Source organism: Falco biarmicus, chromosome 15 (assembly GCF_023638135.1).
Source record: "Falco biarmicus isolate bFalBia1 chromosome 15, bFalBia1.pri, whole genome shotgun sequence".
Lineage (NCBI taxonomy): Eukaryota > Metazoa > Chordata > Aves > Falconiformes > Falconidae > Falco > Falco biarmicus.
The window spans coordinates 17,210,035-17,236,284 of record NC_079302.1 but is presented as its reverse complement, the minus strand read 5'-3'; the positions used below and the strand labels follow the sequence as shown (position 1 = coordinate 17,236,284).

Sequence of the window (26,250 nt, the reverse complement as noted above, 5' to 3'; positions counted from 1 at the left end):
TCTAACATACCTGTTTTAAAACCTCGAAAAAGCTTAAATCTAATATGATCTATGTACAAAAATAAATAGGGCAAAACACCTGCGAGTCAGAAATTGCTGAGCGGATTGGATTCCCTTCTGGGGGTCATTCTACCTCTGCTCTCATAGTTGGTGATGTCAACACAGTCTTTTAAAGAAGTTACTTCCTGCTATCTCACTGCTGCCCATCTGTTATTCCTGTATCTCCCGATGACATGTCACCACTGGTAGTGACAATTTCTTATCCACTGCTGTCAGAAAAAGAATAGCTTAGGAGCTTGGAAACAAATTTCAAACTAAAAGTTGCTTTGAAGTTTGATCTGCTATTCAGCAAAGCACAGTGTAGAAGAAATAGTAAACATGTCAAGATAAAGGGAGGAAAAAAGGGAGTGAGAATGGCGGAGCATGAGAGAGATGAGCTGCATTTGCATACATATCCAATGTGCCTTTTAGGCACAGACTTAAGAGATGCATAGCCCTGTTGCTGTGTGGATTTTAATCTTTGCTTTAGGATTAGGGAACATACATTGTCTTGTTGAAGTAACTGTTGAAGACAGTCTAATTTTTTGCTTAGTGGGAATTTTGCTGTGATACCAGATTTTACAGCAAAACTGTTCTAATACCTAGGAACAGTCAGGACTCATCTCTTAATGTTAAAAAGTTTTGTTCCCATTTTCAATTTAAACTTTACAAATTTTAAATTACAATATGACTATTTAAAGTCACTCTGAGGGGAAAAAAAATGGTAACATCAGAACACTGTAGAGCAACATTTGATTTTTTTTTCAAACACATTATTTTTTAATAAAAGCAAACACCTCTATGGAAGGTTCCATCTTTGTTAAGCTGTACTTTCCTAGTAGGAAAGTGCCTGAATAAAAAATTTTACCTGGTCAAATAATTGCAAATTAACTGGGAGAGACAAACAGTAGTTTGCCAGGTCCTACGAGCCCACTCTGGCCAGCCAGCTCCCTGCAAGACTCTCCCTCACAGCAACAGGTTTGTGGAATCAGGCCCTTTGTTTGGATCAATGCTCATCCCTCCAGGCAGAGCTAATTGGCTAATTCAATCACACTGGCTATTTAATTAATAAGGAAGCCCAAAATTCCACATGAGATGAAAGGATGAAGAGCCCAGGAATGACCCTTGATAATAATAAAAGATAATTACAACCAAGAATTGCATTATTCAGACTTTGTTATTGACATGATAAGTACTGCCATATGCCGTGCAAGCTGTGATATGCACCCTAGTGATCATAGGTATAACAAAAGATCCTAGGTATAACTGCTTGCTGTATATCAATGCAAATGCGACTTCAGGTGAAGAACTAAACACTATATATAAAGCCAGAAAAAAGAAAACTTCACAGCAGCAATGTTGCCTGTGTGTGGGCAGAGTGATAATACTTGCATTTTTCTGTGTAGAAAGACCAGGGATGTGAATTACCAGATACGGCTCCAGGAAAAGCTCAGTCTCGCAACTCAGCTCTTGAGAAAGGGCATCTGGGTGCTGCATGGGTGAAAAACCCACAAAATTATTATGTGTACTAGCAAAGAGAGATACTTTATGAAAAAAATGCTAGGTTTTCTTGCAGAAACAAGCAAGAAACTACTGGGAAAGAGATGGAGAACTACAGTGATTTTTAAAAGCAAATTCCCAAAATGTGAAACAGGAGTTTCTGCACAAATGAAAAATTTCCACAGAAATGTTGGGCCTATTTTATTTATTTACACAAGGCAAAGGAATGTCTGCTGATCCCAGTGAAGCAATGTGTAGGAGTTGCCCGAAAGACACTGGGCATGAAGAAAAATAACAGGACTGGGTTGCCTGGGACACCACTTTCCTTACAAATCTTTAGATTGTGTGCTAGTTGTGAAAGACACCCAAGCTCTTGGGAACTAGAATTAGAAAATGGAGATCTGGGCTGAATTTTTGGCTCTGCCTTTCACTCCTTGTGGACCTTGGGCAAGCCACATGTAGCAGTGGGTTCAGCTCTTTCTCCCATGCTTTGTTTCATCTCTTCAGACTGTACATTCCTGCGGCAGGGACCATCTCTCCATCTGTGTATAGCACAGAAAGTCCCCAATCCCATTAGGGTTTCTTAGACAAAATTAAAAGTTTTATAAAATCTTCCCCAATTCCTAAAGAGTTCCTGAGTTTTATTGCTCATTAAAAGTCTGAATGTGAGAAGCCGATGTATTTGATTTGTAATGAATGTAACCCTTCACTAAGATCACAGCTGTAATGTTACAGAATCAGTCATGTAAAGAATAGTCCCTGCAAGAAAACCTGCCTTCTCTTTTTTCTCTTTAACCTCAATAGAGCAGTTCTTTTGTTAATTACAGTTACTGCACACTGTGATATTGAAGTGCTCTGTTCTCAAACATATTCTTATTTATTTTAGTCCTTTTTTTCCCAGGTAATGAAATGTCAGAACCCTACTTTTTCTGGTTTTGTAGTATGTTGATCAAAGTGACCTTTGCTTTGCGGCAGACACAAATCAATATAGCGCTCTGCAGTATTTGACAGATAAAGGTGCAACATATAATAAATGGCAATCACTGACGAGGAGAGCAAGAAAATACCTGCCAACTTCAGTTCATACCGGCAATTTTCAGACAATGCCACATGTTATGTTCAAAGTAAAATTCATTCGTCCATCTAATAACAGAGATGGGGGATATTAAAGGACTCAGTTTTGTTAAAGAAATGTTTCATCTCACAGTAATAATTCAGAGTCCAGTCAGGGTCTACAGTGGTTGGTTGCAAGTAAAGTTATTACATTTTGAAGACAGGTTAGAAGAGCAATTTTCCTTGCCATAAAGGAAAGGGGGGAGGCGGGGGAGGCACGACACTTTTACCCAAGAAATGAAGTAGTAATTATATACACATATACGAACACAGTCTCTTACACTTTCTCACGTATACACAGACACACACACCAATTTTCTTAATATCCTAAAGCAGCTTTCCAGTTTAGTGTTGGTTTGATTCTCATAGTCTTCCAAACCTGCTGATAAGTTATATACAAATGTAACCAATCTCTACTTAAATGCTTAATTGCGAGTAGTGTCTGGCAGAGATTTGAAGTCGAGTGGCAGCTTCAGCCTACTGTAAATGAAGTCTCTGTCTGTTAGGGTAAATTTCTCTTTCTCTATGGCTTGTCTTATTCTCAGTAACACGAATGTTAGCTTAAGGTAAGAGTCTAGCCCAAATATAAGGCAAAGCTGGATTTTACCCACTGTGATGAGCCGCGCTCAACCATATCAGAAGCGGTGGCTGGGCAGCTGCTTCTCACAGCGTGTAGGCAGGCAGGGCAGCCCTCAAAACGGATGGACGGCAAAGCCTGAGGGAAGCTGAACTGTGTGAACCGAAACATTGCCCATCACGGGAGAGCAAATGTGGGACTGAGGCGTGCCCGTAGTCTCTGTCAGAGTACCCACAGAGATCAAGGTACCCTGCCCACGGGATGGAGTTCTGGGTGCTTCATACGAAGGGTCTAATCCTGCCAGATGATGTCTAGTTATGCTTCTTATTGATTTCCTAAGATATAAGTGTCATTCCATAGAATGATGAAAAAGACCTGCTGGCAGGACCTTTTAGTGAACATGCTCTGCTTTGTTTGGGCACCTAGAAAGCGGCTTTTCTTCTTCTCATAGGAGGCTATTTTTATACTATGACTGAAAGGCCTTTTTAGGTATATGTTGTTCATAATGTATGTAAGCTTATGAGCTGCATTTGAGTACTTCTTCTTTTCACAACTACTTTTTATGAAGCTGTTGATACGCTTCAGGCAAAAAAAAAAAGCCAATTCACAGCGTACCTGTGGATGTTAAGAGCCATTTGATGTGGGCCACTGAAGGCACATATCTGATTTATGAAGCCAACGCTTTGGTTCCAAATTGTCAGTGATGTACATGCGAGTGCAGTGCTAAACGGCTAGTGCGTTGTACCTGCCGGGTGCAAAATCTAAGGTTGCATAGGCTATGTTAACTTCTGATTATGATTGTCAGGATGTGACCATTTATTAGTACAGTTCAGGGCCAATGGTCAAATTCAGTGTTGAAGCTTATGGCTGAACACGAAATACAAGAACCAGCTGATGTTCCGAACGCAGGATAGCCTCCAGTAAGAGGAAGATGCACCCATTGCAAACACATGCTGGTCAGAACGAGTTGTCTTGTATTGACATGCAAAATGGAAAGTCTAGTTCTAGAGAATGGGTAAAGCACCCCAAGAAAATCCTTTTGGACAGCTCCAGATTCTTTTTATTTAGTGAACTTTTCATCACTTACGCTATTCTTTTTAGAAAGAAATATTGTGTTACTCATACTCAGTCTTTTGTGATCTGTTCAACATTAGACAGCTCATGCTGCACATATTCTACTATACAAATGAGAATTTATCTGTCTCTGGTTACTGCTGTGCCATTTTTATACTATTTTCTCACTCTTTCTTTATGAAAATTTAGTTTACCTTTGCTCTTTTTTTGACAAAATATTGAACAGAGAGCAGATGTTTTGTGTCATTTGTCTGCAATAATGCCAGACATTTTCCTAAGCTGCTGAATGCATGATTAACCTTAAACTGATCCTACTTCTGTGTATCATTTTTCCTGTGGCCTGTTGTATTAAACTGTACCCGTCATTACCTGTGAAATATAATGTAGCCTAGCTTATGTTAACCTGTTCTGAATTTCTCACACTCTCAAGCTTGTGCAAAACAATTCTTTCTCTGATCATTATACATGTCGCCACTCAATATATTTGCTGCAAACCAATCACTTAATAGTGGTCTGTAAGGAACTATTAATAGCTTCTGACCTCTCTAGCCTGGGAAGTGTTGTTATATAGTTCGGCAAAACTTTTTCCTTGTAATTTGAAATGCCCTGGTAAAGAAATGATTCCATACTAAGTTACCGCAGTCTGGCATGCTGTCGGGTAATTGGCAGTTATGCAAACACTACGTTCGTTTCCCCTAAAGTTGTATGTCGTTGTTCTGCTACTGTAGAGTGTGGATTTAGGGGAGGAGAGAGTCTCTAAACATCATAACCTTGCTGAGGGGATTGTCACCCCAACTGGCAAATGCTCAACTGTGAGCAACAGATTTATTACCTGACATAATTAATGGCTTAGATAGTGACATTTCCCATATTATAGACAATCATGAATTATGAGCCCAGCTGCTAGCCTTCTCATTCACTGAAATCGGTTGATAAATATGTTTATTCGAGGTCAGCTTGGCCTCATCCATTAGAAATATTGTTTTTCTAAACATTACATTGATTTAATTTAACTCTAATCAATTTAAAATGGTTCTGACAATTAACAAAACCTTCAAATATGACCTTAAAGTAATAGGATTCATTAGCTATGTTTAGGATTAAACTTATCCTAATAGGGCTATTTTTCTTCTGAGGGCATGTAGTAGGCCGACTGGTGGTCAGTCAAAATGAAATCAATTATTATAAATTATACAGTTTGGGTTGATTATGTCGTGCCTACTAATTTGTATAAATAAGGACCTCAAACAATAGAAGCCATTTATTAATAACTATCTGTATCCCAACCTGGATCACACTTTATGTTACAGCTGCAGGATCATCTGTTACCCATGAAGTATTATATTCTCTACTGCTAGGCATATATGCTAATTAAACCCATAATTAATTGTAACAGTTATAGTTAAAGTCAAAATGCTGACAGCCTTTTTGGCCTATTATTCATGGTAATCAACTGATTCAAAAGGCAACGTAATCAACAATTCCTGCACTAGCCAGGGGATCATAATACAACGGCAGCACCAGTGACAGCTGGCACCCACAGGTCTTTGGATACAATAGGAAATATAAACCTCCAGAACTGAAATGCTTCAGTACGAACAGCGCCTATTGTTTTTCTGAGACAAAATACAAACGTAAGTCGTATTTAAGAACTGAATCCCTAATGCAATGGTTAACAGAAAGACACGAGACCCACGCTCCGGAGAGCCCGCCCTGCCTCCCTGGGGCAGCAGCAGCACTACTGAGGGTTTGGTACCATCATTTAGCGTCTCCTGGTTCTAACCCCTCACCAATCCCTTCTCCACGCACAGCGGGGCTGCCTCAGATTAGGGACAAGAATTCTGGAGAGTGTCTTTGAATACCAAGAACAGATTTTATTTGCTCCATTCTCATTGAGCATGTGTCAGCTGAACGGCGGACAGTGCCCAAAAGGCATGTGCCCTCTCTGGGTATGTTATCTGCCGAAGGAGGGGAATGTTGGATTGTGCAGGGGACCTCACGTTTCCTACATACAGCTGGCTGTATATCAGCCTTTGAAGTTGTGGGAAATTCCTTTTATTTTGTTCCCAGGCACAGTGATGGATTCCATACCCACAGCAGCCCTGAGAGGACAGGGTAGAGAGAGGAAGGAGAAGGGGAAAATCTGACCGTTGTCAGCAGAAATCCAGCAATACTCTTCCAAGGCTTGCTCCAAAACAAGTGTGCCTTGTGGGCACAAATCAGGGTGTTTCCAGAGTGTCCTGAGCTCTTCAGCAGGCCACCAACAGTGGAAGAGTGAACAAAGGCAAAATTAGCGGCCGCTTTTAGCAATCGCACCTTGCAGCCCAGATGAGGGGCAAGGCCAGATGAGCCACCCAAACCTGTCGCATCCGCTGGGTAAATGTCTCTACAGGGGTCTCTGCTCACTTTTCTTCTCAGTTGAAAGACGACCAAGTTATCCATCGTTGCATGTGGCCGCAGATCACCGTCCCTTTCTGAGTCGTTCCTTCTGCGGTCAGGCACGCTCACGGCTCATAGCACCACTAAGCCAGCAAGTTTATACATAACGCGGTTTCAGATGTGCTGCTGCTTAAACAAGGTTAGCCATAGTTTCATTACCAAGATTTACACTGTCAGTTACAGAGATGCCCATCCAATCCTATAACACAGAAATTTATGGGCATCACAGAGAAATTTTTATTGTTAGAGCTCATATATAATGTGTGCCCTTAGTGACACATTTTTAAATAAAATATATTGTACTAGTGATTTCTAATGCTTAAAATAAAATGAAATAATAATCAACTTTTAGCTGCAGTTTCCCCCTGGTTATTGAGCTGAACTTAATGACTGGCTGAAAAGTATTTGTCAACACAACAGCTGGAGAGCAACACTTTCTTGTAGCTTTATGTCACAGCATATGCCAGCCACTCAGAACATGTGATAATTCAACTGGAGCTGGTACTACAATAGCAGATGGGTTGAAGCATTGTTATTCTCACTCTAGCTCCCAGCCCTTGAGGGATCACTAAATAAAATCAAAGCAGATGGACCATTACAAGCTCATTTGTGTTCACTACAAGCACCTCAACCTCCAGTTGTGATATACTGCACCTTTGTATAAAATGACATGTATGGTAACATGGCCTAATGAAAATAGCATCAGACTTGGCAAGTGAGGAATGAGGCTGGGAAATATGCACAGATCTATTTATCACTGAGTTCTTACCTTGCAGAAAGGGTTTATTCCCACCCCCCACCCCAATGTTTATCTTGTATTTCTCTCTGTTTATCATTTAATTTCCCCACACTTGTTGTAAGAACTAAAAGAGGTGGCTCTTGGTTCTGGCTGTAGAAGGTCTAGCAGGCTTCCCGGCCTCTGCAAAGACAGGATGAACGCTGCTAACCACAGTGTGAACTCCTGTCGTTCACTCATTTCTACACCCTCTTTATAAATATGTTAATCCAGGTGTCCCACAAGTGGCAAGGCTTTGACCACCTGCTGATACCGGTATCTGTTGGGATCAGGACTTCTGTGTATGTTTCTCAGCCTGCTTCTAGGATGAGGTCTTCCACAACTCTGCCGTTTTGAGCTCATGGGGGACTGGACTTAGTGCATGAAATCAATTGCCGCACTAAACTCCAAATTTTTGTCTGTGAGGTCAATCAGCATCCCTGACCGAGCTGTGGGTGTCCCAGGGCATGGGAGGTAATTGCTTCCAAAGGATGAAAGAGATGAAAACTGTCAGTTGTCTGGGGGGGATCCTTTGGGGCCTGCTGGCAAAGCTTGTGCTTGTGCCGAAAAACTCTTCATGACATCCTCAGCAGCCCAACGTGAAGCTGGAGGCACATCTAATGCCTGCCTAGAAATGCATTTAATGTCTTCTGAACACCTTGTATAGCAATCCACTGACGGTGTCACCTGAAGACTTTTGTCCTATGGTCCCCACCCTGGCCGTTGTGCTCCAGGGAGCAAGGGCAAGATGAAGTATGGCAGGCAAGCTCTTACTTCGTTTTATGACCACTTTTCCCTGTCCACAACCACATGGGCAGTTAATGGCAATTCCCAAACTGAATTCTTCTCAAATAAGAGCTTGTTATATCTACATGTTTTGGGGGTTTTGGGGCCTTCTTTCTGTCTGATTTTAAACAGCTTCTGCACACTACTGGGGAGACAGGTGCATTCAGTGCTAAATAACGTATACTGTGAACTTCTTAAAAGCTTTGGGATTTCTTTTTTTTCCTGTCTAAACAGGAAAAGTGGGAGTAGTCAGTTAGTAAAGTGTTGGGGGAGAGTTGGATGCTTTTGGTTTTATCTGCATGAAAGATCCTTATAAGCCTGTGTATCTGAGCAGAAGCCCTATAGGTAACTGACTGCCGTACGTCCCCCTCGTGCCAGCTGCTGCTGGGTTTTAGAGACCCAGGTGTAGCATGGAAGGCCGAAGAAACTGCTGCATTAGGGTTGGTAGATAAATACAGCTGAACTTCTGTGACTGCAATATGCGAGTTGAAAAAAAACACGTCCAGCTTCCTCTGTGAAACAGCCTCCTGCTGAGTGTTTGAGCTGTATAAAAACTATGAACAGCTCAGCTAATATTTCTCACATTTGCCAGAAGCTGCAGGGTGCCTGACAGTCTCAAGGACAGTGCTTCCAGGTAGCATACTGCATGCAGTTCCTGGCCACGCTCGTGGCTGGCTTGTTTGTTCTTCCTGAGCACTTTGTTAAAAATGTAGCAACTCATCCTCAGCTGTGAATCAGCGTAACTCCATCAGAAGCATGTGCAGGTCAGGTCAGACGTCAGCACTGTCTTATCAGGTGGCCAGCTTTCCTATCAGCCAAACTAATTTGCTAAGATAATTCTGTTTCCTGCCATCTATTACAATAAATCAACCACTGTAGCTTCATTGAAGTTTGCTAACTAATGAGCTGCCCTTGAAATTCTCAAACTCTATGCAGGGGAGGGAGAAAACCCTTATTCTTCTAAGTATAAGAAAATTTTAGATAAACAACTTGATGTTCTGGGCAATGCTGTATCTTCTCAGCCCCGTGTTAATGGATCATTTTTGCCAGTCAGCTCAGACTGGGGCAAAACCAGCAAATGCATCAATCATTCCTTTAAAAACAAATTTTCTGAATAATGTGATCTCAGGTGGTGGAGCATACGTGTGGGTAAATGCAAACATGGAGAGGTGAGATGGAGAAAGAGAGTGCACACGCACTTTCAGAAAAAAGTGGGAGTAAAATTACAAGGCATTCACTGTTGTGGCTATTGAAGAAAGAAATAAGAATGTTCCTATGAAATGGTAACTCTCTGGCACTTAATTTTGAATAGGAAAACAATATTGAAGATAGATGGAAACTGAAGAAACATGAACCAGGAGCATGCCTACTATAGCAGGAACAACTCTGGGGCAAAAAGGTTTTAAGATCATTCTGCTTTTTCCTTATGCCAATATCAAACTACTGAGAGCAGTAGTGATGTTATAATTTACAGCCATATTCAACGTTAGAAGATATACCTGCTTGTATTGTTTGGTTCAGGTTTGATATTTAATAATGCTGAATTCTGTTTTTTCTTTTTTTCCTGTTTTTCAGAAAGGGACTTCAGTTCCTCATGGAATTTCAGCATTTTCTTTTGGGTTATGCTGTAGATCAAAACTGGCTTTATAACTGCTCTGCTCGGATAAAACTCAGCCATGCTGTACCAGTTAGGTTACTGAAGGGAGCCAACGCCTCAGCAACACAGTTGGGTTCATTCAGACAGTCATCTGGCAGAAGGATGTTTAAAAATAATTGCATAACCCCTCCCCATCTTTAAATATTCAGAGGAAAAGTCACAGAAGAACCGATAATGTGACAATAATACTGAGGCTGAAGAACAGTATTGTAAGTGTGAACTCATATATCCCTTGGTTTCATTTACATGTTTAGCAGCTGCTTGTTTCTCGACCATAGAAAGATCATTACCTGACTTGTAAGAAGAGAAGGGATGTCTGTTCACCTTTGGGCAACTAGCTCTGCATTTATTAATAGTTGCTGCCCATCTCATTATACATTTAATTGCTGCATTATAATTTATTTATTCATTGATTTATTGTAATAGATGAGTAGAAACAAAATTACCTTTGCAAATTGCTTTGATAGGTGGGAAATTTGCATGGTTAAGAAAAAAACCAAACAACATGCAGTGTGGAATGCGAGATGCTACCTAGTGAATAGCATCTTGACACACGAGCGCTAGCATATACAGACTGGTCTCATTAGAAAGTGAAGGAGAATCCAGCCAATTTATAGACTGTTTAAAAAGAAATTACAATGCAACTTATATGCAATTACCCTTGCATTCCCAGATGTCTCTTCAGGGAACAGGGAATCAGCTGAAAATGAAGGATAAATAGGATGGGAAGAGAAGATGCCTCAAAATTTAGAAGCCTGAAGGTAGGAAGTTTGCAAAGCGTTTGGTTGAGCTGGGTTTGCCTTTCTGTTAGGGTGGGTGTCAGCCTGCCAGAGCCATGTTTCTGTAGCTGCCTGCAGGCTGTCACCACCTTGCAGGCAGAGCCCCGTCCAGGGGTGCTGCCTGGTGCAGTGGGGACAGGGACATTTCCCAGAGTGGGAACACCCGGTGTGCGCCGCACAGACTGGCAAAACCCCAAAGAAGTACGGCTGTACTCCACCCCTACCACCCCCAATGCCCCCAGGGACTTAGTTACCTAAACCAGGGCTTAAGTAGGCACTGGGAGGAGTGGAAAAGAACCAAACCACCTTATTTGCTACCGACCTCCCAAAAATGTGTAGCTACCATGTGACAGCATAAGATGGCTCCATTGGAGCTGCAGGCTGCCTCCAGAGAGGCAGGCAGGTGGTGCCCAGCTTTGGGGGGGGCATAATGAAACACTAGCATGTTCTGGGCTCGGGGTGCGACACTGCGTGCCACCACCCCTGTGAGCAGAGCCCAGAAGTGGGGCGTGGGCAGGAGGTCCAGCCCCACCAGCTCCCCATCCCACCCCAGCATCAGTAAGGCTGTAGCTCACCCACTGCTGCAGCATCAGCCTGGGGGCGGGGAGGGGGAGATCCGTGGCTTAACAGTTGTCGGATCAGAGGGCATCGGCATTAACACACAAATGGTGCCGTGCATATACAGAGGCAGGAAACATGCACACAGCATTATTTCAGTTATCAATGCGTATAAAGAATAGTAAGACCTAGAAAAGCTCCAGCTTTTTCTTCATTTAAATTAATCAATAGATTTAAATTATAAAATTGATTAATAAATAACAATATCCACTATCAAATTTCTGTATACGCAAAAACTTGACCATTAGGGCTATGACATGGGATGGGGTTTTTTTGTGAGCTGGGTTTTGTTGGGATTTTTTCTACTTTCCTTTCTGTAAATGTTTTTAGTGCACTACTGAAACAGTTATAAAATGCATCAAATGTATTTGTCACCGCCCAGGAGGCTGGCTGTGGGCTGGGGGGGTGCCGGCCTGCACCCTCACCCATCGGGACGCAGGTAACGCAGCAGCTGGGTTGTGCTGTGACTCAATAATCACCCTTTTCTCTTTTGTTTTTTCCCTCCTGTCTCTATCGTTGCTTGCTTCACGTGGCAGCGCCATACCCCAGGCAGTACCTCCCCAGTGCATGGCACCGCAGCCATGGGCCCCCCACCCCGGCATTGCAGCGCTCCCCGGCAGAGGTGAGGGGAGCGGGGGCCGGGCAGGGGGCTGCATGGCCACCTGCAGCTCTGCAGGGCTGTGGGGCCCTGAGCGCACTGCCGTAACATCAGCCTGAAGAGCAAACCGATGGCAGGAACCATGAGGTGCTCGCTAACCCAGGCGTCGGTGCTGCTGCAGCTGAGCACGTGTCCCCTGGCGCCCTGGCATCCCTCTGGCCCCAGAACGGCTCCATACCTACCCCTGCTCCCGGGGGAACCGTTCCTGAGCGGGCCAGGAGCACGTCTCGGAGGAAGAGCCTAAAGACAGAAGGCAGGGCTAACGGCGGCGGCAGCCCCGCCGGGCCCGCAGCATGGCTGCACCCGCTCCTTGTGAAGTGGGTGAAGTCGGTGACTCAGACGGGCCTTTTCTCTGTGATGGTTGGTTCTGTGGGAAAGCTTTTGGTTTGAAATATTACTGTTGCATTCCAGTTGGTTACAGTTTTCGTTAGTTTCCACTAAGCTCTACAGATGCCCCAAGATCCCCCAAGTACTTCACATCTCCGAGCAGCAGCCTCTACGGCCACTCAAACAGGGGTTTCATTTGGCTCCAAGTTTGGCTGCCAGTTTCCCCTCCCAGCACCTTGTGGTGCGCTGCTGGCCCAAGCCCACAGGCGGTTTGGTGCCACCTTGCCCTGGCCCAGGCGGCACGGGGAGATGCCAGCGCAGCCCCCGGGTCCCCCGGGCGGGCAGTGGGGACGCTCACTCCGCTCCCTGCGCTTGAACCGCCTGCGGGCTCGGCCCTCGGGGCGTTACGCACGCTGCCAATCCTGAGCTAAAGACCTGAGATTTGGTGTGTTTGAAGTTTATAAACCTGTGAAAGTTTTACCTGTACCTAATGACGTTAGCCCCAAAGTCGGTTTCAGAGCAGGACCACGGAGCCGGGATTACAACAGCTGCACCGGCGCGGATGGATATCCGTCTCCATTGTTCCGGGCCGCGGGCTCGAGCACTGCCCTCTGGTGGCCGATCCCTGGCGGCACAGCGGGGCTCCGGGCGGCACCGCTCCCCACGGCCACCGAGCCTCTGAGGTGAGCGTTCCCCAGACATTCCCAGGGGGGCGGCTCAGCTTCACCTGTTAAACATCTTATTGCAAACGGAAAATACAGTTTCGAACAAACCAGCACTTCACACTGCAGAAGCAGGTAATGCATTTCTGAAAAATGTTTTTTTGCAAGTATTTTTACAAGCGTTTAAGTATTGGCAATAAGATGAAGATTTTTAAAATACTTAAATTGACAGCGTTCTGTTTACAGTCCCAGGTAGGACTCGTTCTTCATTATTATTATTGCTATCAGGAAATAAAAAAAATAAATAAATGCAGAAATACGGGATAGACCTATTTTTCTAGATAGAAAATGCACGTAAACTTTGTGTGCAGGTCTTCTGAATGGCAGCTGTGGAGCAGGACTGAAGCTACAGCATGATCCCGGGAGGAGCTGATCATCAAGGGTCAGTAAGATAATGTACTAAGTATTTAAAAATAAATGTATTTTTTCCTCACAGGCAAACTAGCTAGCTACAGCAGCTTTTCGTTCGTTTTCCACTATAGTAGCAGGTACTAACTGGTTAAGACATAAGCGGTATACTTGGACCTGATTTGATACAGCGCATCAATTCCTAAGTTTCCTAGAAATGTTGAAACTGAGAGACTATAAGAAGTATGTAGAAGGAAATCCTTCATTAAGTACAGAAAAGCTAGTTCAACACTGTGTTTGTCATTGTTTGTGACGTTCCCAAAACTCCAAGCCCCCAAAGAAATAAATAGAGCCATAAGAATAATATTTTTAATCGATACAGAAAGAGCACATGGTACATTCCTCTCCAGCAGCAGCTAATTCCGCTCTACCATTGGGGGAAAAATAAAGTTAAGGCTAGTTGAGGGCAACCTGATACAATGGTTTGTCTCTAATGCATTCTTGGAGACAGCCTTTGTAAGTTTAAGAGACTATCTGTGCAGAAAACATGGGATGTTTATTTAGCAAAACATCAACAACAGAGAAAAACATGCCTCATTACAGTGGTAAAAATACACAAAGCTTTCAAGCTGCTTTTTACACCAACTCAGTTCTGAAACCATAAAATTCCAGTTTGCAGCATGTTGTGCCTCAGTATTGTATTAAACAGGCTATCGCTAGGGACTGCGGTGACCGAGTTAATCTATGCAGTGGAGTATAAAGTGCACGAGAAAAGTAAGTGCATTGAAATGAGCCATTTATGATTATGACTAATTCCTGTTACACATAGTACTTGACTAAAATGGAAATCTGACAGGCTGTTTAGTACAACACAGTACTACGTTTCCAAAAGCACAGAATCAGTATCACAGATATTAGAAAGACTTTTACTTAACATACTTTTGTGGGTTGGTTTTTTTTTCCCCTCCAATTACCTCCCACACCAGAACACAAGCATTCTGACATAGCTTTCTGTGAGTTTGGGGGCGATTTGTTTGGGTTTGTTTTAGTAATGTGTAAGGCATCACCTTTAATAGCTTTTCTCTTTACCCTCTATGTTAAAAATAAGCATTTAGGGACACAGTGATTTGTTTTCTATTGATTTGAACCTCTATTTCTGAAAATTAGTAGGGGTGCAGTTTTGCTCCCCGATTATGAAACTTTATGTATTATGAAACTTTACATTTTTACAGGCTGTCAAGAACTGTATTTTCTATGCGTGTTCCTACTTACAGGTTAAGGCCATTGTTAGCAATACTTATGAGCCAAACCATAAAGCAATGATCTAAGTGCTATTAATTTATGGGCATATTCACCATATAAAAAAAAAAAAAAAGGATCTGATGCGGAGGTTCTCAAATGCATTAAACACATAAAAATTGGGTGCTTAGTCACTGGAATCTTTGGACATTATTTAACAGCACTAGATCCTTTAAAACACAGGCTGTTTCTTCAAAATAGCTTATTCAATTCCCCAAAACAGATGCCAAAGGCTAAAAACAGTTTCTTACCCTTGTATATAAGTTATTTTACAAGTTTCCTTTCACAGTGAAATCGCTTTTCTGTCTGTATACGCCTTTCTGAGAAAGGAAATAAAAATGTGGGTTAGTTTCCATAACATTTCATTTACATTGCCGGATCATCTCCAATCCAATGCAGTACACCATAAAGCATAGAAGACATCTCTGCTGTCTTAACTGATAAGCAACAAATCAAGTATTCATATACTGTTTGCAAAACTACTTACTGTTTTGTAATAATATAAAGTAGTACAAAACGCAGGCTGTAAGGTACTGCCGGCATTTCAAAACACAGTATTTGTCACCAAGAAGCGTGCACAATAATGCATTGAAATTCCCTTTTTTTTTTTTTTCTCTTTTCTGTACATTCGCTACGTGCAGCACAGTAAGCATTCCCACAACTTGTTTCCCATTTCCAGTCGAAGGCCAGAAGACTGGAGGCAAGAAGCCAAGCAGTTAATTTACATCCATCTATTTTAATTCGCTTCTGCTAACAGAATATGCATCCTGAAAAAATGGGGTTCTTGGATATTTGCAGTTGTAAAAAAAGAGTGAACATTTTGCTACAGGATTATTCACCTAGAAAACTTTGATACAGTTGCCAAGTCCAAGTCTCCCCTCTGGCTTGTAGCGGTTCCAAGGCTGTTCTCAAGAGTTCCGGCAGGAAGAGGTAAGGTAACTCTACCTTTAGGTAGTATGTAATATATGGGGGGGGGGGGGGGGGGCAGAAATGACAAGTGGAAGACATATGAAAGTTAATGCACCGGGAAAACCAGAAAGTAAATCTAGGATAGAGAAAAAAAAGAATCCAGACATTCAGATCGGTCTCATTGGTACACAGGTTTGTGCTTGTTCATTTTGTAAAGCCTTTTGTTTGCTCCTTGTTCAGAAGGGGGCCCGCCTGCAACGACTTCCCGGTTGCCAGTGACGGTGGGGCTAGGCGAATGGAGGGATCAGACTCGGCTTGGCGAATGAAGGTGTCGGACTTGGTAGAGAACAAGGTAAGAGTCCATTGCAGTATTATTGCGGGGGTTTTTTTGTTTGTTTTTTTTTTTTGGCATGCCCCCTCTTGCCTCTGCTTTGCAAACTGCTCTCTAAAAATATCACTTGAGGTACCTGGAGGCCGCAACCAGACTTCCTCTTCAATATGCAGCCAAGGGTAGGTTACCGTACCTTCTCCTCAGATCATGTAAGTGTTTTCTCATTTTAATAAATACAAGCTGCCTATCCAAGACCTATAACTGGTCTTTTCACCTTACATTGCCTATGAGAAGCTTCTGTGGCATCTTTGTTGACGTATCTAAGCAGCTGTTGTCTCAGAGCAGGACAGTATGTAGCCATGGAAGAGCCAATGGACAAGAACCAACCTGGTGAGAGATGGGTTATAGAATTCATCACCTCAGGCCTTGCTGAAATTTTTCAGGAGAGAAAGTGTTCAAGAGCTCAGAGTGGTACTGACACCAAAGAAACAAAGGGGTTTTTTTCCAAGAGCATTTCAAGAGTTTTGCCAAGGCGCACAGACTAGATAAATAAGGCAAGGGAACATGGAAGGCAGGAGACTAACAGAGGCAGAAGCAACAGTGTCACTTCTAGTAACTTCCTTGCTCTTGAGAGCGAGAAGCTAGCGCACGCTTCATGCAGTGGCTAACGGAACAGTCAACTCCCGCCGCAGCCCTTGCTTTAGCCACTAGACAGATCAGTCCTTCAAGCTCTCTAGTACTGTTCTGTGGTCGAGTGTGTCCCACAGAAAGATTTTAGGTTTTCCAAGAACTAACTACATTTTCTACAATAGGGGATCAGGCTGCATTGTCTTTAGAACGGTGACTTTTTCAAAGTGGCTTTTCCTCTGTTATATTTTGTGACTACTCCTTCTATAACTTGATCCCAAAAGGGAAGTTTCCCCTATAAAACATCTTAGAGTTGAAAATGTACAGCTCATATATATGCAATTTGTACAAACAGATTTTACTGTATATATATAGTTGCATGTTTGCTAGTCAGTGTAGACAGAAATAGCTAAAAAGCAACTAGAACAACAGTATTTCATTGCAAACAGGAACCAACAGGCTTCCAAGTATAATATTTTACATCAACACAGGTTTTGCAGCTTTTCAAGTTAGTTTTCATTAGGTACTTGGTATACAGTAAAACTCTGAGCTACTCTTATTTATAGTTTCATCGTTCCAGGCAGAGATTTTTAATATTGATTAGTAATCCTGAAATAAATAAAAAAAAGTCAGATGCATAACATATGCCCAGGTAGTAGCTTAATGTACTGTAGAAAAGTCAGTTTTGTTTACCAAGAACCAGAATCCACTTCAGTAACATTCCCTGAGGCAATCCGCTATTTTATTGTTTTGTCCTCGAACCATTTGTATATAGTTGCTGTTCTGTTCCAGACTGCTTTGTTTCTTTAAAAATAGACACTGAGAAAAAGACATCTGTTAACATTCATTGCTAATTTTATATTTCAGCAATTATACTTCCCCTTAATAGTCTCTTCTCCTCCTCTTTTTCCTCTCCAAAAATTGCAAGTTAACAGATAGCAAATCTCTGTGCTTGATAATTCACAAGACAGGAATTCAGATCTTGAAATGAACGTTAATTTTTGAAGATGTAAATGTGTGAATGGAAAAGAATGTAGTAGACAGAACAGAATCAATAGGCAATGAACAGTCTAAAATTTATCTTACTGAAACTGAAGTTACTCTCTCTTGAATAGAGAGTACCTCTGTTGCTAATATCAAGAGTGGGGGAGAAGTGGTGGGGGTGGAGGGCAGAGAAACACAAGAGAATTATCCTTGGTCCACATGAATGCACTGAGCAGGAACACTTGTGTATCCTTATCTCCATGGGCTAAGGAGGTTTCTCCTGATGTAATTCCACCTTCAACATTTCAAAAAAGCCTGTGTATAATCAATGCACTTAAAGCTTTAAGTTTTAGTAACATCGCTTAGACTTTGTTTATAAAACAAACACACACAAGCACACTTCCTAGAGTGCAAAATGCTTAAATACTTCAGTTACAGAACTCCACATGTAGTTTTTGGAACAGTAATCCTTTTGCTCTCATAGTCAACTTTTTCCATTGCCAGCAACGGTTGCATTGAAACTAACCAAAAAACGCAGCAAATACAACAGTCGATAACTCTATGCTGTTTCTTCAGTTTTCCAGAGGACATCGTTCACTTGTATAAACTCATCGTTGGACTTTGATACATGCACATGTAAGCATCACAGAGTAGTCTTCGTGCACAACCTTGAATTTTTCTGGAATCCAGTGAGTGTAATTCTTCGAGAGACATCTTTAGATATTCACCAACTTCTGGACATGGGGTAACTTGTGGAATGTTAAAGCCGTTCTGACCTCCTTTTAACCATAAGGGAAGAGAGAGAAACAGATTAGGATAGCATCTACATTTATACATGTACTTTAACTATGACAGCATCAGCGGTTCTTGAAAAATGCCTTCCGAAAAAAACCTCACTGGTTTTGACTACTGCAGGGTAAACTTATATGAAAAGAATCACAATTGGTGTCAGAATATCTTACAGTGTTTACTAACACACACTCACCATGCCCCACAAAACCCCCACCAGAATGAGAACTTTGGATTTTTGTTTCCACAAATTCTATATGACTTGGGGAGAATGACCTGAATGAATTTGGTAGGAACATGACAACTGCTAACTGCAGCTGAATTAATAATCCATCAGTGTCTGTACCTGACGTGCAAGACTAAGGCAGAGTTTGCTCCTGGCCATTTTCCATGTGAAACACATGTGTTTCAAACAACACAAGTGTGAACATCCATGACACTTCCCCAGCAGACATTTTTAGCTTATAGCACTAGCTGAAGAAAAGCATTTGTGATATAAAAAACCTCTAAGATCAGCAAGAGGTACATCAGTGAGCATCTCATGTGATCTACGTTCATACTACATAACAAAGTAGTTCTTTACAGACCTAAGTCATACACATTGCAAGCACACTAGAACCAGAAGGCAATCAAGCTTTCTTTTCTAAGACACAGATTTTAATCCTGTAGCAGTTTCATTTTCAACAGGAGGCAAGACTCTTCTCCCCCACCAAAGCCCCTGTAACAGAGGGGTTCAAGAATTCTTCATACAAAGAATTGTTACTTTAAGTCTGACACTTCATCTGTTACTGGTTTTCTCAGGCACCAGAACTGAACAGTCCTTATTTAAACACTATTTAATGCTGCAGTATCTAAGAGAACACTTGTTTTACTGACATGTGTATTATTACAGGGTAACAGTTTTCCACTGATAACTAAAGAGATCCAAAGCAATGGCATAGATTTCGTAATATGTTGCTATTTCTCTTACTCTAAAGATGCCTACACTAAATCATTTAAGCAAAAGCAATCAAAATATTTGCATAGTCTGATAATTGTGTACATCCACTTAAATATGGACTGAAAGAACACACTCCTGCAGTTGATTATTTAAAATTAATTCTCTCTGCCAAACCTGCAAAGTATAGAAAAATGTATAAGAAGTCCCACTAGGAAAACTTCTGTAGTTACTTCTGTACCATTTACTTACTAAGGTATCCAGCTGAGGTGAAATTCTGCTTATGAGATCAGCGACTGCTATGAAATCAATGAACTGAGATCAGGCTGGGACAAGATTAGTGTCCCAGCATCAAGTACATCCACCAAGTTAAATGATATTAACATCCCCAAAGCATTAAGAAATAGGCAATGAAATTTTAAATAGTAATACACGTAAATACATAAGAATAAGTAAAAGATCTACCATCCCGATCTGCCATGCTGTCAAAGAAAAGCCAGGCCGAGTCATCCCTCCCATATTTAACAAAAGCTACATAGTGGCTTGTTTCTATGCAGAGAACAGCAAACAACTCCATCTTCTGGTATGGGATGCAGCCATGTCGCCAGTCCCAGTCTGGCAGATCTTTAGGTAGTGACAATGGATTGAATTTATGACTCTGTCTCTTGGGATGAAGATGAACCTACAATTGAAGCGATATTTCAGAAGAGAAAAAACACACTATAAGATTATTTGTTTCAGTGGCAGACAAAGCTAAAAAGAACATTACTGCTGAACTGAAGATTAATGGCATTAGAGAAGGAACTGCAATAATGGTAGCAGGCTAACCGGTTCTTCTATTTTTCCCCACCGGTGTAGTTCAATATTGCTCAGAAAATTCAAAATCTCAGGTTAGAAGGGAGGTCGGATTTAATGCAACAATTTCAACGCTCAGCCTTGAAAACAAGCCATGACTATGACAGCTTCACGCACGTTGCCAAACGGCTCTCAAAATTAAGTGGCTCTGTCTCATGAATTTATCAATTCAAACAAGGTATGTAAAATCAGGATTTCAAGCAGGTGACAGGAAACAGATTCCAAGCTGCCTACGATTACTACTTTTACACTGTATTCAGTCCTGGATTTGGCAGTTGCTGTGCTTTTAGTAAGAAACTATTGATGGATAGATTGCAGGGTCAAGCAGAGTTCCTGATTTGTCACCGAAGCCTACGCTGTACTTGGGTGCAGTTACACCACTGCTGGTAAGAAAGTCTCCCTACATGTTTATGCCCTTTTTTCAAATTATGACAGTGCATACCATTTGGGTTAAACCCATGTACAATAACAAAGACAACAACTTACTTGTGTATTGCATGTTTTACAGAACTGTTTGATTTTCCCAGCAGAAATATCAGTATCTTCGTAACATTCTCTGCACTCATACATAGCAAGCCCTCCGCATATACGGCACTGCCTGGGAGCTGCATTTTTAAAGAAGGTATTAGTCTTCAACTTGGGGAGGCTTTTTTTTGTTTTTTGAGATGAGGTATATGGAAAGGAGGGAGGATTGCTACTTAAAATGGAGAAAAACACTACATTAAAAAAAGCTAAAACCAGATTGCCAATCAAATCAGAAACGTACCACTGTGTTTAACTTCTTCCCTTTGACATATTGTGGAATAACAGAAAAACATTTAGACTGGTAAGTTGCAAAACAGAGGATGATAAAAATTAAATTATATCAATTGCATGAACAAGTAAAACAGGCTTTTAAATCAAGTTAGTTCCACTCTCATCATATAGCTAGCTCAGCCCCTGTGTCTGTCAACACCAGGAAAAAAAAAGAAATAGCATAAGCTGATCACCATGCAATGAATGCAAAGGCCATGACAGTTTCAGAGATGATTATTCTAATAGATTTTAGCAGTTTTATTAATTCTTAGCACAAATTTAAAACTGTGTCTTTCCCATAGGTAAGGCAATGAAAAAATCAGTCCACAAAAAAAGTTATGTATTCATAGCTGAAAAAAATGCACCATCACTACATGCCGCAGGTTTGCATACTCATCTCAGGTTCTCCCCTTCTAGTCTGATAAACTAGTGACAAAAAGATTAGAAAGCAGCAGCACAAACTGATGAAGATTAATGAAACATAGTCAACATCGTAAATACCTGTTAACCAACGTCAGGGCTACACTTAGCTTTTATGATTTCCTACCTGCCATAATCATGTTTTGCTGCTAATAACTCAATTTTAACACCATCTTGAAATAAGTTTAGCTGTACAATACTCAAGATTGAATAAATATAATGAAGTCACATTCTATTCATTCTTCTGAATTATAGCTTTTAATTGACATGGGGGGGGGGGGGCATTCTAGCCACTAAACTTCCCTTTCTCCTTAGCCTAAGCATCTCACACTACCTTGTGAAATAAAACACAACAAAAAGCCACCAAAACTACCGTGATTACTTACTTTCACTGTGTTAGTCACTCTCAACAACTCTCTTTCATTACACAACACAATGTTATATACTTACTATCTTCAAGTAAGTCTGTTATATTTAATTCCAAGGATGGAAAAATTTTGTTGAACATTTTGAAGTCTTTTCCAAACCGAGGCATCTGGATAATCAGGCAAGAAGGTGCCTAGGTAAAATCCAGAATAGAATGTAATGAGCTTGAGATAGATAATTATATAAATTTAGAGACATACTTCTAATGCTATAAATGTATTCATGTTATTTAAACTTGCAACCCACTGACTTCAAAATTAAGACAGTAAGCAAAACAAAATCAAGCCTTTGAGAGAAACTACAGCTAAAAAAACCAAGAAAAAACAAACAGGGAAGTGGCATCTAAATCACTGACAAATGTTCTAAGTCCCAGTCATGCTCAAGTATGATATTAAATATACTGGACAACTCTCCCCCATCCTGAGGGAGGGAAGAAATAAAAGCATATGTTTCCTTTATAAAGCCTTTTACAAACAAAGATATCTCAAAATATTAGTCCTTAAGATAGTTTACTGGCAATAAGTAAGTTTTCTTTTAGTAATGTTTTTACTTAAATTACTTTGGCTTGTTCAGCCAAAGGATACATGTCATTAAGTCAACCTTAGAAGTATTTTTGTAACGTAGGCAACCTGTACCACTGACCTAGTACTCCCATTTCCAACATCTCCACATTTTGTTTTCACACCAAATCGTACTTTTGTCCCATTGCTGAATGGGCAAATACCTAGGTATCACTACTTCTAACAAAGCAACAGCTGTCACCAACCTCTGCGAACTTCAAGTTGCTGTTGATGAATGACCACTCCAGTAACTGCTGAATTGTTGGGACTCCAACTTTCTCATTTTTGTCCATAAAAATTTGATAGAAGTAACAGTCTTGTACTTTCTGACCTGCTGATCTAAAAAACAGATTTAAAAAAAACCAACGAAACATTCTGAAGCTCTAGTGTAATGATGATTGTCCTTCACTAGGAAAATAACCTCTACCAAAAAACAGTCTATATCACAGCCTCTCTGCATTGAAACAGATTGTGCTTTAAGAAACCAGCAACCACAAAGTGCATTTAGATGACAGGCAGTCAAGCATTATGTGTGGGCTGAATTTAGAAAAAAATATTTAAGAAGCAAAAGCAGCATAAGTTTTGCAGTATGTGTTAAAAACATGCCTATGCATTACTGAACTACCAACTGAGAAATACTCCCTAAGCAAATGCATCAAGAACTCCAACACACTGAAGCAGCTTTCATTGGAAAGCCAAGTAAGAGTTTCAGTATGATACTCCAGATAAGGAGTTAAAAAAAAAAAAAAATAGTAATGACTGGCTTTAATGAAACATTTCCTTTGAATCAGGGAGATGTTTAGACTGCTTCCTACAATGGAAATCTCACACAGGTGGCTAGTGTTGCTAGACCCGCTATATAGTTAACAGCAAACTCTCCAAAAGCATAACCCAGATTTAAGGGCTGTCCAGCTCTAATTTTTAAGAAGCCTTCCACACCTAGGCCAACATCGAAAGGCAGGCCAGTACAGTAGCTGCCAGTGCATGCCACAGCCAATGGTGTGGAAAAACTTCATCCTCACTAAAAAAAAAAAGGGGGGGTGGGTGGGTGCAAATAAACCCCCATTAAACAAAACACACATACACCACAAACCACCCCCCAAAAAAATCTGACCAACAAGAATCCTAAAACCATGACACAATTTTATATTGATAGGGAGAGGGTCAAAGGATTACGCTACCAATTTAAGGAAGTTTTGAGGTCAGACGTTTCAAAGCAAAAAGTCAAAATCAAGTACTGATGATTTCAGGTAATCTCTCAGATTTATGTTTATGTAACAGAACTATCTGGGAAGACAGCTTCAGATGAGTAATTCAGCCTACTCTGGAAGGACAGAAGAAAGGATACAGATGACTGCTCACATTGACAAAATAGATTTTGCTGTCGTAGAGAAACAGCATAGACTGGCCTCCAATAGCAAAAGAAAAAAGGCAGGAGCTCTTTCATCTGTGTCAAAGTTCCTGGGGTAAAATTCCTGGGAACTTTCATCAAACTAGCTATAAATCATAACCTCTTCCCATCCCAGCCAGCACTTAAAAAGCAACGTTGCTTTTTAGAATAAGTACTTGGGTGTTGAGAGGATTCTAAGAGTGTGATGCTCAAAGTTACTATTACTCATTTTAAGCCTTCTTTCTACGGGGAAGGGAGACTTCTGACTTACTCTTAAAAGCGTTCGGGTACATGCCACAAAACACACCACCTTTGGTGCTAAAAGCTGAACAGTGGAGCGTCACTTCTGTTCTCCTCTGTACAGCACCAACAGGACAAAAACCTTGAAGGCCAAGCTTTACAGACACGGGATTAAAGAAATAGGGAAGACAATGCGGAAACATAAAGGTAGAGTGAGAGGCATCTTCCCTTGCTTTTACTTTACTCCTTTCAGCTGTGATTCCTGCCACAGCAGCACACCTGTTAACTACCAAAAAACCAGAAATACATTCTCACACAAGATCTATTATTCTGATTATACTAATAAAAGCTGTTATTACAATTACAGTATTGTATCCCAGCTGTTTCACCAGAATACTACGTTAGCCACAGGGGTTTCTCAGCACGTTGTGTTTCATAGAATTGAAGAGCAGCAGTAACAATTGTAAGGATCTTGATGGCAAGCTACTCTTCAAACACTTTGCTATAGAGACCCAATACATGCCTGGAAGTTACCAGTTGTTGTGGCTTAGTTTTCTGGGGGGCAGTTGGGTTTTGTTGTTGCTGTTGTTAGGTTAAAAAAAAAAAACACACCACAATGAGAATTAAAAAAAAAATCCCTAGAAGTAGACCTTTGTCTAGGCAGAAGCAGCAACACAGTTCCAAATTCATGACATGCCTTGGTCTCTCATCCCTTCAAACTTTTTCAAAATTGCCTTACAGAAGTACCACAGAAGGTAGCCTCAGTATACTCAAATGGCATCTACAGCATGAATACTAATACAATTCCTGCAATTTGGAAAGCCTGAAAAACTATGGGAAATGCCGTGCAACACTGCTGCTGCCGCAGAATGCGGCCAAGAACCCGAGAGTATCAGGTGCCAGCCAGCAGTGACAGCAGCGGGCAGCAATCCTACCTCTGTTAAACTCAGTTATGGCAGCTGAATCCTGGTAGTGCTACAGCCCAAATGAAGGCACACAGAAATGCCAGTATCTGTCAGTTTGATAAAGTAAGAGAAGCCAACCTTGATCAAGGCAAACCAATGAAATATTTTTATTAGCCTTAAAGAAGAAATCAGCAATTTCTGCAGCTTGTCCCAGAAATAAGCAGTTATAAACCGCAGGCCATATTAAGAACTCCGTGGGGTCCTCTTACAGCAGCCCCTCTTTAGCGTAACTAACAGGAAGATAGTACGGCTCTCGAGTAGACAGCACTGGGACAGGGGATCTTTGTGCAGTTGTCGCGAAACTACGTTCATGGGCTTTTGCAACAAAAGACCAGTGGCACAAAACCCACCTACCAAAAAACATAGGCAATAGTGTAAAATAACTTGATTACATTGAATCTTATTAGAAATATGAATCATAAATCAAATCTGATCTAAAAGCCATCTTAATTTGAAAGGCAACAGCTACTCTGTCTCGCATTTGTCAGCCTCTACAAATAGATGAGTTCAACAAAGAAAAAACACTCACCTTATTTTCAGCAGTGGCTCAACTCTTAGAATATGGTGAAATAAAATATTCAAAAATTCTTCTGGATCTGGGAGGGGGGGAAAAAAAAAGGTCTTGTTAGTATGCAAAACCAGAGACATTATTCAAGATCGATTTTAAATGAAAGTTTTCAAAATTTTAATAGGAAAAATGTAAAAGTTCATTTTTATAGCTTTATTAACACATAAGATTATGACAAGCTATGAACATTTTCATGACATAAACCTCTATTTACTCCTTTGGTGTCAGACGGCCCTAATAAAAGATACAGGCTCAACAGGGTAACAAAGCTTTCCAGTAAAGATCAAAAAGATGCTCTGTATTTCAGAGGAATCACTCCATGCCACACAACTTTTCCAGGAGAAATAAAAGCTCTCAAAACAGTGAAACTGCAGAGAAGCAGTGAGGAGTAGTGACAGTAACGCTTACATAAAAAGCACACAATAGTACAAAGTTCAACTAAGCTAGAGACCGAGTTCTGAAACCAAGAATGCAGCCAGCACTAGCTTCCCAGAGGTCTGTTCTCCCCCAGCACAGAGGTCTCTGGTATATTTCTCTTCCTGCCACTAACTGCAATAAAAACTAGTTTTCAGCATTTACAAAGAAATTAGTGTTCTCCCAAACAAAAATGGAACGGCTACATAACACAATGCTCATTAATCATTACATGCAGCAGAAGATCAAAAAGGTTGGGAATTGATTTTTCTAACATGATTTACACATTTTATTGCGTAAAATATTACATAACCATTGTAACAATGAAA

General features: G+C 41.0%; 1 protein-coding gene and 1 long non-coding RNA gene across 4 annotated transcripts in view; one reads left to right on the top strand and one right to left on the bottom strand.

Annotated features, from left to right (window-relative positions):
- Positions 1-15,691, top strand: part of LOC130159161 (uncharacterized) — a 229,241-nt gene extending 213,550 nt beyond the window's left edge. The window contains exons 6-9 of the long non-coding RNA XR_008825636.1: positions 9,616-9,702; positions 10,634-11,979; positions 13,376-13,446; positions 15,469-15,691. This is a non-coding gene — a long non-coding RNA (uncharacterized LOC130159161). The remainder of the gene's footprint in view (positions 1-9,615; positions 9,703-10,633; positions 11,980-13,375; positions 13,447-15,468) is intronic.
- The window catches only part of CYLD (CYLD lysine 63 deubiquitinase), a 29,483-nt gene continuing 17,000 nt past the window's right edge, over positions 13,768-26,250 (bottom strand). For all 3 annotated transcript variants that reach the window (XM_056360470.1, XM_056360471.1, XM_056360472.1), the window contains 6 exons: positions 25,469-25,535; positions 22,551-22,683; positions 21,809-21,917; positions 20,630-20,748; positions 19,754-19,970; positions 13,768-18,341 (listed from right to left, as the gene is read on the bottom strand). In XM_056360470.1, the coding sequence (XP_056216445.1) occupies positions 18,157-18,341; positions 19,754-19,970; positions 20,630-20,748; positions 21,809-21,917; positions 22,551-22,683; positions 25,469-25,535 (830 nt within the window). In that variant the 3' untranslated portion in view covers positions 13,768-18,156. The remainder of the gene's footprint in view (positions 18,342-19,753; positions 19,971-20,629; positions 20,749-21,808; positions 21,918-22,550; positions 22,684-25,468; positions 25,536-26,250) is intronic.